The sequence below is a fragment of the Ixodes scapularis genome, unplaced genomic scaffold (assembly GCF_016920785.2).
Source record: "Ixodes scapularis isolate PalLabHiFi unplaced genomic scaffold, ASM1692078v2 PGA_scaffold4__175_contigs__length_147842914, whole genome shotgun sequence".
In the NCBI taxonomy this organism is placed as follows: domain Eukaryota; kingdom Metazoa; phylum Arthropoda; class Arachnida; order Ixodida; family Ixodidae; genus Ixodes; species Ixodes scapularis.
The window spans coordinates 123,276,141-123,288,813 of record NW_024609879.1 but is presented as its reverse complement, the minus strand read 5'-3'; the positions used below and the strand labels follow the sequence as shown (position 1 = coordinate 123,288,813).

General features: G+C 46.6%; 1 protein-coding gene across 1 annotated transcript in view; it reads left to right on the top strand.

Annotated features, from left to right (window-relative positions):
- LOC8035766 (solute carrier family 26 member 6-like) overlaps positions 1–7,025 on the top strand; it is a 32,741-nt gene extending 25,716 nt beyond the window's left edge. The window contains exons 11-18 of the mRNA XM_042293698.1: positions 526–632; positions 1,012–1,081; positions 1,522–1,631; positions 3,086–3,140; positions 4,049–4,264; positions 6,349–6,403; positions 6,755–6,870; positions 7,011–7,025. Of these exons, the coding sequence (XP_042149632.1) occupies positions 526–632; positions 1,012–1,081; positions 1,522–1,631; positions 3,086–3,140; positions 4,049–4,264; positions 6,349–6,403; positions 6,755–6,870; positions 7,011–7,025 (744 nt within the window). The remainder of the gene's footprint in view (positions 1–525; positions 633–1,011; positions 1,082–1,521; positions 1,632–3,085; positions 3,141–4,048; positions 4,265–6,348; positions 6,404–6,754; positions 6,871–7,010) is intronic.
- The last annotated feature ends 5,648 nt before the right edge of the window (positions 7,026–12,673 follow it).

Here is a 12,673-nt window from a genome sequence, read left to right as displayed (position 1 = left end):
CCCCCCCCCCCCAACGTCACAAGACCACGTGGTTCGACGTGACGTGGCCATGACTCCGACGATACGAGAGCAATGTTGCCTGACGCAACCGAAGTTTCGGTTTCGGTATCGGCTGATGTTTAAATTAAGGTTACACAAATAATAATCCCCATTTCGCGAATCCGAAGACGTAGAGCTGTTTAGTAGTGCTTTGTGAAATAGAATCACATGTAAGCCTAAATTTTTCGGAATCGAGCGGAGTTGCCCTTTAAACTCCTTACTCTTTTGCAATCGTATACGGTTTATTCGTCTAAAAATTTATAGATGTTCCAAAGTTTCATATAAAAAATGTGAATTTTATTTATTCATATGTTTTATATCTTCCAGAATATGTACATTCAAATATTGTTATTTCCATTTTTACTAACTTCTCGGGCTATTGCATATTTTACGCTCAAATAGAAACTTTTCTTTATAGCGTATGTCATTACATTATGCTCCTTTCTACTTACTGCGAATTTTCGTTGTTGTGTTCTATTCGCACAGTACGTGTGGCTGGTGACGTTCTTCGCAACTGTCGTCCTGGAAGTTCAGCTTGGTCTGATTATCGGAGTGGTCTTCTCACTGCTCACGCTTGTCTACAAAATCCAGAGGTGAGTGCCATCACCTTCAGACGAACAATGTTTACGGTACCAAGCACATAATTCTACGTCCTCGCTCTGCATTTTCATGCTTTGGCCATGTGATTAATGTAGGCTTTGTTGCTAAGTGATGAATTTGCGAGCGCGAGTTCCTCACTCTCTAATTTTAAGATGAAACGTTAGGTTAAGGAAACTTGGAGAAGTTTACCATAGAATACTGTGGAATATACTCTGAACAAATTTGCCAATTAAATATATTGTTAACAGTTACCATTGATACCTCTGCCACCTTTCTTCGTGATCTTTTTTTATTGGTATTGGACTGTACACACTGCTGCACTTTATGCAACGTTCAGAAAAGTTAACATTGTTTCTTCGATAACTCTTCCAGGCCTAAGACCTGTCTTCTTGGTTACATCCCCAACACGGATTACTACGTGCCCCTCAAGAAGTATGGAGTGGTAAGAGACGCATTTAAGGGTCGCACACCTTGTTAGCATGCCGTTAGAAAATAGGCTATAAGTAGTATTACGATAACTACGATTCAGCGTAGTAAACTGACGCTTTTACCAAGACAAGATTCGCGTTTATTTGTATCTATCATGTTTGAGCACGACTCGAGAGCCTAAAACTGGCAAACGAGTAGTCTAAAGACGTAACGATGCACAAAAAGGTGAACGTGAAGTAATATAAATATAAATGATTCACTCATGTTTGTTTTGTTCTACCAAGAGCTTTTGTTACCACGTGATACCAGATCTGTAAGCGTTACTATTAGCGGTTCCTATACGGAACTCTGTAGCTCTTGCAAATTACATAAAATTGTGTTAGTGTAATGTTGCGACAAACGTCTTGTCGAATGGGTCATAATCGCTGTCTTTTTTTACTTTATTCTTTAAAGGCAAAGGAGCTAGGTGGAATTAAGGTGTTCCACTTTGGCGGGCCTCTGCATTTTGCCAATGCCGAATTCTTCAGGGCGGAACTGTCGCGCCGCACGTTTGTCAGTGTCAGGTTCGTACCCTTTCATTCATTTGTTCATTTATTCATTCATTCATTACCCGTTAGTTGCCCCAATAGGAACATTACATTACAAGCCAGGAAGGCAAACGTAAAAAAAAAAAAAAAACTACGTGGGAGCTGTTTTTATGATACCTACAGCATCCACCACCTAATGAACATCTGCACTAACTCGGACTCAAATATACAGGGTTAGCCTAGTCTTTCACCGTTTAAGAAAACCTTATCTTAGAAACTATGGCAGGTAGAACAAAAGATTCTAGGGAGCCAAATCATGCTTTTTTTTTTACGGGTGGTTTTGCAATCACATGTTCCAACATGACATAAATTAAGAAAGCGCAGTTTTATTTCTGTCAAAAATAAATCGCCGGTTAAAGTTCAACACGAATGCGATCTGCCGAATATTAGAGGCATTATAGCGTAGAGCAAATATCATAGGCACCTGCAGCGCCGGGGACGTGTACAGATCTGGTAGGCCCAGTGGGAATAGAGACGGCCGACTCTGTACTAACAGCCTTTCAACGGAGTTCTCCGAAACCAACTCGCCGCATGATGTAAGAAATGAGTATTTATCTTGTCCATAATCATTTCTGAAGTGTCGTTGTACTGTAACTGGAGATTTACTTTCACGACATCATCCGCGCTTTCTTCAATTAATTCATGTTCAAACAAAAAACTGCAACGCCGTCTGTAAAGAATAAAAAAACGCCCTCTAGGAGTAAGTTTTGGTAACACCAAAACTTTAGTATTTCTATCTGTCATAGCTTTTAAGATACCCTATATCGTAATCAAAGATACTTTGGATTCACCTTGTATTCATGGAGATCGTCACGTAAACGCAACGCCTGCAGGAGTTTGGAATCTTCTTTCTTAGAGCTAGGCCACATTGTTCATAAAACGTTTTATGGCACACATGTTTATGCTTCACCCAATGAATTGTTGCTTAATTAATTTCTTCAATTTACCCAGTGAGCATGCCAGAAAAACGCCCATCTTGGCGCGAGCTTGGCAATATGCGGGGCTAAAATTGGGCAGAATAGTGTTTTGCTCCAATGCGTTAGTGTCGGAGTACTTTTTTTCTTGTGCAGTTCTATTTATTTTTTTTACTCACCACAACATTTCCAAAGTGAAATAGTTAAACCAAACGTACCACGCATGAACCAAAAGACCAGGAGTAAAGCTAAACTCTGGCGCTTGTACAGTGAATTGGGGTCACGATAGCCCAGACTGTCCGAAGAAGATAAAGTTTTGCTCTACCGATTTTTTGGCTATACGGAACAATGCTACCTGGGTAAGAAGTGGTAAACGACTCGAGTATCTTACATTTCCTTTTCGGCGATAAATCACGCTGTATAAAATCCTTAGTGTATACCTTCCGTTTAGTGAACCAAGACCTCGTGTTTTTACCTGTTCTTATTTTTAACGTTTGTGTTTTCTTTTTCCTTCAGCAAGGTAATTGCAGCCCGCGAAAAAAACGGAGCCAAGACCCCGTCACTTTTCTGGGTTCGTATTTAGGATTTTTATTTTTCTCAGATGTAAGTTATTAAATACAAATCTTTAGGTGATTGAATTACATTTTAATCCCAGACGTTTGCAGCGCCTATGCTTTACCTCCAACACATACCACCACGTTTCATTTCGCTTCTTTTTTTAGCGCATGGATACAACCAATGTGAAACGCAAGTCGTCTGCTTCTTGAACAGAGCTTGCGATGATCTGAGAACACGGAGCTCTTATTGGCTGATCGAAAAAGAAAACAGTGGGTGGACCTCAAAGCCTCTACCGTTAAGGTCTACCCTCTACATTTCCAATCAAAGCCAATCGGAACTCGGCGTCATTCTGACGTCATGGCAACCTCTGTGCCAGAAGCAAACGACTTGCTCTCCGAATAGCACGCAGAAGACAAGGCCGGCGCATGACGTCATTCTTAGGGGGTCGCCAACCCGCCCCAAGCGTCAAAACGCGGTGGAGCTCGACTGGAGTAGCCGCAAAGCGACAGACTCGTGTGTCTTTGCGTTGTCGCTTGCTAGCGTCGCACTCGGCATGAGAAGCTTCAATACGTGCTGGTACCGATGCTGACGTACGCTAGGCGGCACTCCGTGGATGTATGCGGTGAACAAGTCGTCTGCTTCTTTTGGAGGGGTTGTGGTGACGTCAGAACGCCGAACTCTGATTGGTTCTGTTTGGAAGCATAGTGGGTAGACCCTAAGGCAGCTTGCTTTGAGGTATATCCACTATCCTTGCAATCAAAGCCAATCAGAGCTTGGTGTGGTTCTGACGTCACTGCAAGAAGCAGACGACTCTCTCTCCGCATAGTGATGACGTATATGGGTGAAAAAGACTCGAGGTCTTTGACTTCAAGGCGGCATTTACGCACCTCGCGATTCATTTGTGTGTCTAACCGTTCATAGCTGAAGCCGGACGAGACTCGGTCGAGCTACGAAGAGCTGGCCGACTCGAGGGCCAGCATCCCGTCGAGCAGCGGGGTGAGTGTCAGCACCCAGACCAACTCCGAGTGTCCGGCCGAGGAGAAACCTTCGCGCGAAGAAGAGTTGCCGCGACACATCATCCTCGACTTCTCTCGGGTGAGCTTCATCGACGGCTCCAGCGCCATCGTCTTCAAGCAGGTAAGCCTCCTGGAATCGCCCTCGTCTTAAACCAAGCGAGACAATTTCTGTAATCGCCTTCTATGCGGAACGCAAGTTCGTCTACTTCTGGCACGGGAGTGGCGGTGACGTCAGAAGGACGCCGAGCTCTGATTGGCTTTGATGGGAAGGATAGTGGGTGGACCTCAATGCTAGATGCCTCGAGGTCTACCCACTGCTTATTTTAGAACGCAGCTCTTACGCGCCCGTTTCCGGCTTCAGCGGCGTCGCCGTCAATGTAACCGCGCGGTGCTTATGGGAAATGTCCCATAATGCAACGCGCAGGACTCGTGACGTCAAGAGTGACGTCACGAGGGTTACGTGACGTCACGTGACCTCACGTCACACGTTGCATTATGGGAAACTTTTTATGATTCAACGCGCCGCGAAGAGGAGGAGGAAAGGGAGGAGGGAGGAAAAGGGGCATACCCTCCCCTTAGTGCCCTCCCCTCCTCTTCCTCCTCAAGAGCTGCGCTCTAATTCGGCGTTACAGGGAGTTGTAAACGTCTTTTTCAATCAGCCAATAAGAGCTCGGCGTTCTGGCATCATCCCAGCCCCTGCGCAAGAAGCAGACGAACTTGCGCTCCGTATGCGTTGGAGTCTTTGTTTCGTGGCTGTGGAAAGCATTGTGAGCGTGTGCACTAGCTCTGGTCTGCTGATTTATTAGACGTCGTGTACGCACCCGCATCCACGGGAGTCGGCACTCTTCGCCTGGAAAAGTGCCGGAAAGTTATATGTTAGAATGTATGAGGTGTAACGGACCCTTTATAAACCATCGTCATCCCATGTTTCTGGGCATCGCTACGTGTACGACGCTTGTGATTGGACCCGAATCTGCGCCGACCGCTGACGCGACGCTCGTGTACAATAAATGTTCATGAGTATGCGAGCTCAATATACACGGTGTTCTAAAAAAATGAGCAGAGTTTTTTTAAGGTTCTTTTCACCGCAAAAATAAACCTTACGGATCGCCGGTGGCTCATAAAGAAGTTTTCGTGGACCGTTTTTTTCACCTCCGCTGAGCTCTCCGGAACGAAGACGCCACTTCTGCGCATGCGCGGGGCTAGCCTTGCCTGCAGAGTCCCGGATGTCGTAGCGGGTTGCGGAGAACGTTGCGGGACGGCGGAAACAATCTACAAAAACTCCCTATTCTCTGCCCAAAATATAATGCTAGCGGTTCAAAGTTTTTGGACCTAACCGTTATATTACTCAAAGGTTATACGTGACTGCCTCAATTTTTCAATAGGAAAGTGGCGACCGACGGAGCACTCGAACACATGGCGTTGAATGGCGCCATTTTCCTGTTCAAATTTTTCGTAGATCGCTTATAACTATAAAATAATATAACTATTTCTTCTGACTGAAACTTTGACATCTCGTTCGGACCTCTAGCGCAGCACTTGGGCAGAACATGAGCGTTCGACGGTGCTTATTTTAGTTTTGAGTGAACAAATCCTGGGAACTTTTTTCTGCCTCTGCCCGCCTCTGATGATTAGCGCGGAAGCTATTTGATGGCGCGTACTTTAGCAAATTGTCGAAAGCAGTGTCTAGACAGCATCTCTTGTACTTGAACGGGTTAGCGAAAGTCGATATTAGGGGGCATTACGGCTGCTAAAATATAAAACACTTTTTTTTTATTCAGTTCATGCCAGGATACAGGCGAGCTGGTCAGTTCCTGCTGTCAGGCAGGAACTGACATATTTTAACCCTTCAGTTTCCCCACACACCAGGTTTAAAAATGTTTGTTTCATCGTCGCTACAGACATCTTATTTTCAGTACATATTACGCTACTAGATATTTAGTTGGGAGCTTTACCGCGGAACGCAATTCCACAATATCCTGTTCTTCGAAATGTTGGCGTATGCTGTGTTTTTTGTGTAATTTCTTTCTCTATATAACTCTTCATACTGCGCAGTCAAGCTAGGCGTAAAGGGCGGAGCTAACGTCTAACTTGTTATGGTAGCTCCAACATGCCTGTCTTTTGTTACTTAATTACTATCTATAACAAATATCTAAGTGTTGATGAAAATTGAAGGTCCCGTCGTCTCTTCCCGCCTGATGCTAGGTTCTCAACGAGTTCCAGGGAATCGGCATCGGAATTTACATTGCCTGCTGCTCAGGTAAGACCATTGACATTGCAGCGTGCAAGACAAGAAAACTATCTTGTTTTTTTTTTTTTTGTGCATATTTTTCGTTTTGTTTTTTTAATTGCAAATTCATTTATTGCTTATATACTTATTTCTCATACGAGTGTAATAAATGCGAGCAATAATGACTTGTAATATTATTTTGATGGCTTAGTACGAAAACACAAGGGAAGTAACGAAAAAAAAAAAAGACTCCATATAAAGTTTCGTGAAAACAAAAATTGAAATCTTCGGCGAGACATTCTGCGAAAAATTTTCACCTCTTTCCTGTTGTAAACTATATAAAAAAAATACTGGAAGTCACGAGCAGTGTGTCTATTTCAGCCTCCGTCTTCTCGATGATGAGGAAAGGCAGGATTCTGGAAGAGATCCCGGCGGCCAACTTCTATCCGTCCATCCACGACGCCGTGCTCTCCGTGTACAAACAGCCTCTACCCGCGGTCAGTGCCATCTTGTCGACATCACGTGCTATTTCTCAACGCGAGCCAAGTCGCGTTCAACCCGACCGATGACGCAGCTCTCTGATATCTAGTATAATACGCGCCTATCCGGAACGCAAGTTCGTCTGGTTCTTGCTCAGGAGCAACGTCACTAGATTACCTCAGTTGTGGAACTCCCGCGGAAACTGGTTACCCCCCATCACTCACTTCAGTCCGCCTCCCGTTGTTCGAAGCGCCATCTAGATTTTCGTTTACGAACTGCGTGTTTCATAGAGTGCGGTGGAACGCCATCTAGATGATGCAACTCGAAACGTACGTATCCCATAGAATACACTGCAGTTACCATAGCAGACGTCCGGCGCGTCGAGCGACGGGAGGCGAGTCGTGATGTGTCAGGGGGGTACTTCTCGTGCATGCAGCTTCTATGAGCAGTTCCGTAACTGAGCTAATCTGATAACGTTGCTCAGGAATTGAGGTGACGTCAGAAAGACTCAGAGCTCTGATCGGCTTTGCTTGAAGGATACTGGGTAGACCTCAAGGCAGCTCGCTTTTGAGGTCTGCTCACTATTCTTCAAGTAGAGCCAGTCAGAACTTCGTTTCACATTAATCCCGGCCGCAGCTAACGCCACGATCCAGTGGAGCCCATCAATCAGCGTCAAAAGTGCGTCGTCATGGTGCTCATAGACCTCAAAGCAAGCTGCCTTGAGATCTACCCACTATCGCTCATTCAAAACCAATCGGTGCTCGGCGTTCTGACGTCGCCACAACCCCTGCGAGTGAAGTGCACTAACTTGCGCTTAGCATAGACGTGGCTGTACATAGACGTACATTAGAGAGTTTTAGTAATACGTATAGGAGCAAACGCAGACCCCATACGTTAACGTTAACGTTGCGTCCTCCACACTGCGCATGCGCCATACGTACGTACTGCGGCGAGCCTTGCGTACGTACGCTCGCTATCGATTTTTGCGAACGTACGTAGCGGTCCCCTACGTGCCATCTCGTTGCTCTCGTCGCGCACGGGAGAGCGCGAGACTAGTCCAGTTTGAAAAATGGCGGCGGTGAGGCAAACCAGCGGAAGTGCTACGCGCATTGTACGGGTTCGCTTTACCATTGAAGATGACATCAACCTCCTCAAAGAAGTCAACGCGACGAACCCTTTCGAGCACCCATAAAGATAGGTGTCGATAGCCAAGAACGTTGGCGACGCCGTCGAACCCAAAAAGGTGTTTACCGTGCGGTCGGTACAAAAAAAAAAAAAAAATTAAAAGACAAAACACGTACACAACAGGCAAACGAAAACACGCACTTCCGTAACAAAGCGAGGAGAATCGGAGCTTTAGATTGGCTTGACCGAATACCCGCCTTGGATTGTTTGAAGCAGTTTACAGGAGCAAATCTAGATGGCGCTACATGTCTTTACGTATGCGTTCTTCTTCCGCTGTACTAAAAGTGCGTATTCGACGCGCTCCGTAACGTTCCGTCGACGCAACGTTAACGCTAACGTAGGGGTTTGCGTTTGCCCCTATACGTATTACTAAAACTCTCTATTATCCGATTCCGTTCTCTTGACGCTTTGCAGGTAGCTGTGCAGACGGGCTGACTCTGCCGTTGACAAAGCGACTGCATCGTCCAACAAGCTTCTTCCAACTCTGTTGCTAGCGACGTGTACATAGCGATCTAGATGTGTTGATATGTTTAAGCGGGGCATAGAAATAGCGGGACATTCAGGATTTTTTAGTGCTTTCATTTTTTAGGTGTACTATATCATATTCGCGACGTCAGATTTTTTTTGTACGCTGAATACTTGTGATAATAGTCGTCACAAACTAGTACACAAAATTCAAGAGGAGACTTTTTTTTTCTCTTGCATTCATTGTGTGAATGAGAAAGAACATTGCGGAATTTGTGTACTTTTTTTTTAATTGCAACGTGACCTGACAACGCATGACATATGTGCAATAAAACGAATCTTATCAAGTGAACAATTGTACAATTTTTCAGTTATATTTGTCCAGTAACTCAGAACTGTAGCATTTACATCACCCAGTCGTGTTGAAGAAGAATAATTTGCGTGTAATACCATGTCCCAAAAGTAAGCCGAGACGTCTACTTGTTAAATTTGCAGTTCGGCCTGCTTAAAAGCTAACACCACAATTTCTTTCAAAAATTGTGTAATTATAATTCGGGTATCGTAAGTCGGCTGTCAGACTACCATGAGAATTCAAGAACTAAACGCTAATTTGCTTTGGCAATTTTTTTTTTTTGTTGGGGGGGGGGGGGCATTTTAATGATTACTGATGTAGGGAAGGCCTATCGTGCAATCGGTTTATTGCCAAATATTTCCCGTCGTTATTAAGTATTTGCTGAACGCGTTTAAAATATTTTCATTGTGAATTTTCTTCCATATACAAAAACGTTCCGCGAATATTTGGTAAACATTAACAGAATACACGGCCAGTGTCTGGTATATTTCATGTCGCTCGAAATCCTTGGTATTTGTAACTGGGCCCTTTGTGACGTAATGGCATCAGATGACTAAGGCCTTGTTACGTAGGCAGAAAGTCGTAGTTCTATGCCACCTATACACCAACTCATGTTTACAAACAAACCCGGCCCGGAGCGCCCCTAGCGGACGCCAACGGCGCCGCGCGTGCGCGCTGGGGTGTGGTCAAGAAGCTCGCCGTCGCCCATAAACAAACAATTGAAATGCGATGTTACCGGCGTCGGTGTGAGTCCCCGCGCTCTTTTTGGCGTTGAAATTGTTGATTCTACGTCCTCTTAACAATGTCTGACTACTTGAGCGGCGCCAGCGAAATTATCGAGGCTCGTTACATCGCAAAACTTCGCGTGAATCATCTGACATGCGACGATTCAGTCCGCGTGGACGCCGCAGATTGTACGCTGAAGCCTGATTCACATGATAAGATTTCGCTCGCCATTTTTAGTACCGACGTCGCTCGAACTGCAAAAGCGTGAACCATAGCTGAGATGTCGACGCCGATACTGAAAATCGCAAGCAGAATCTAACCAAGTGAATCGGGCATAACAAGTCGGTGATGGCCACTGGTAACAATGATCAACATTTCCTTGTATCTACTGTTTACGTCCAGCCTGCTTACCAACCTTCAAACTTAAGTCTTTTGAGGCCTGCACTTACTTCTTATCGCAAGTACCGGGCCAACATTTGGTCTATGTGGCGGTGCCGTCCAAAAAAAAAAAAAAAAAAAAACAGAAAACAAGCACAAACGTTTGAAAGAGCGGACGGCAGTTCGAACGATCAGGCGACCGTTTGAACTTGAAGACGCACTGAACGTAGTCCACAGGTGGTCCGTACAACTTGACGATTTCCCGGCGCTCATTTTGGAACAAAACAAATAAATCTGATGGCCAAAAGTATCTGTGAATTCAACCCAAAATGCTTCCCGCCCAAGCAATCGTGGTCCGACGGCGTCTGGTTTTCCCTTTTCACGGCACATATCCACGTTCTCGGACGAACCGAGCGCATGAAAACTGACCTTCAAACCTTTCTCGACACTTTTGGTACAGCCCCAGTCGCAGCATTTTGACGAAAAGGCAGGTTTTCGTCTGGTTCCTTTCGAAACAACGCAGGAATACACGTCTCGGATGGGCACTTCCGCCCACAGCCCCGGACCGGAAGTGCATCCGACGCGCCACCACCGCGGCGTGACGTAGCAAAGATGAGTTCGTGTATTGAGGGCCAGCCCGACTCACACATTGGGCACGAGCGCCGTCAGCATTCTGTTGGGACTACGCTCCGTTCCGTCTTATGATGGACCGCACAGGATGCTACGAGCCATCGAAGCCAGTCAAATGCTCTGCGGGAGACACGTGACTCTTGCGAAGGGCGCAGCTACGTGAGAGGTACGTAGTCACGAGATACGTTCACAGGGCTGGATTGGCTGGGACGGCTTGTACCATCCGCCGCGGTCCATCGTAAGCTGAAACAATGTGTAGTATCTGCGACTGGAGTTCCAGGCGAACGTTGACTTGCCACTATTGTCTAGTAATTATTCCGCACTCGACCTCAGTGGGCGAGCTATAAAATTGAGCACCGACCATTTTCGGGGAAAAACGGAGAAAATACGTGCATCTTTTTCTCGTTTCTTTGGGGGAACGAAGGAGTCCACATTAAAGAAACGTCACTGTATGGGCTTTCTCACCGAGGTAGGGTCAGGGAAACTGAGAGGGCAAACATAAAAATAAATAACTAAGTTCCGTCACCCTGAAGGAATTCCACTCGTAGATCCGGAGCGCTTTCCAAAATCCGCGAGGGAGGCAAAATTCCGCTTCGTGGGGCCCACTCCGAATCGACGAGGGGAAGATAAACTTTCATTAACACAGAGGTAACCAACCATCACTCGCACGGTCGTTGCCTAATCACTTCTTGCTTTATTTCTCGGGAAAATGCCGGCGGAATGCAGTGCAAAAAGGTAAACAATCATTGGCTGCAGAATGAACAGGCCTAACCTTGCGTCTGCCTCCGGCTTTTCTATCGTTCTTTTTCTTGTTCTTCCTCCCACGATCACAGATGTCAGCGCTTACGATTTACCACGCTTACGATTTACCATTTTGAGACGCTCTCTGTGTCTGTTCCTTCTACTGAAAGTTCTTCCGATTTCTTCCACCGCAGTCTCAGGTGTAATACGACATGAGAAGATAAACTTGCATTTTTGGAGAGACCTCCCCCACACCCCTCCCCATCGCTTCCCCCTCCGCCGTTCAAAATGGCCGCTACTCGAACTTGACAAGCGCACCAACGCCTCAGCCGACTGATCTTTCCGACGACCTGTGACGACTGCCACTGCTTGGCTGCAGAAATAACACGCGACACACGTCGGGCGGTATGATACGTGCCACGGCGCCCATGTCACAAATAACGAAGACGTCCGCGATGGCTGCAGAATGAACAGGCCTAACCTTGCGTCTGCCTCCGGCTTTTCTATCGTTCTTTTTCTTGTTCTTCCTCCCACGATCACAGATGTCAGCGCTTACGATTTACCACGCTTCACAGTCCCGGCTTTGTATCCCTGATGTATACGCGAGGTAGAAGCGTTCGAGCCGTCACAATCCCGCGTAAACAACCGACGTCGACACGCCCGAACAGCTCCAACTCGACGATCCGACTGTGGCCCGACCGGCTCGCTGACCTCTCCAACCTCGCCGCGCATGCGCAATGCACATGTAGACGGAAGTCACGTGAGCAGCCCTGTCAACTTCCGGAGAGATCTGTGAAATCCCGCAGAGCAAGTTCGGCGTAGTTTGGGGCGCTCCGTGGAGCGGGCGCTTCCAAAGATCTACGAGCGGAAGATGACCAACTCGAGCCAGATCTGCGAGCGGAATATGCGCGCTCCAAATGGAGCGCTTTTGGAGCGCTCGAGATCTGCGAGCGGAATTCACCATAAGTTCCGTCACCCCGAAGGATGCAAAGCCTGAGCACTGAGAAAGAATAGGTACTTTTTTTCCTTCTCCCCTTTTACGTCTATGTTATACAGAGAGGGAAAAAAAATGAAAGACGTTTCTTTGAGGAGGAGGGGGTGGAGGGAAGGGTACTCAGGGGGGGGGGGGGGGGGGGTAGGCTCTCCTCCTTCTCCGTACCATCCCCTCCTCCCGTCCTTCTTTGCTGCTGCTCCTCCTCTGCTACTCTCCCCTCCTCCTCCTCCAGTTAAATTTAGCTGGAAAATTGAATCTACGTGCCCTCGAACACCAACCCAATTTCCCCGCTAAATTAAGGGCGGTTACGCCGACGCCGACGGCAACGCCGCGAAAGACAGAAACGGGC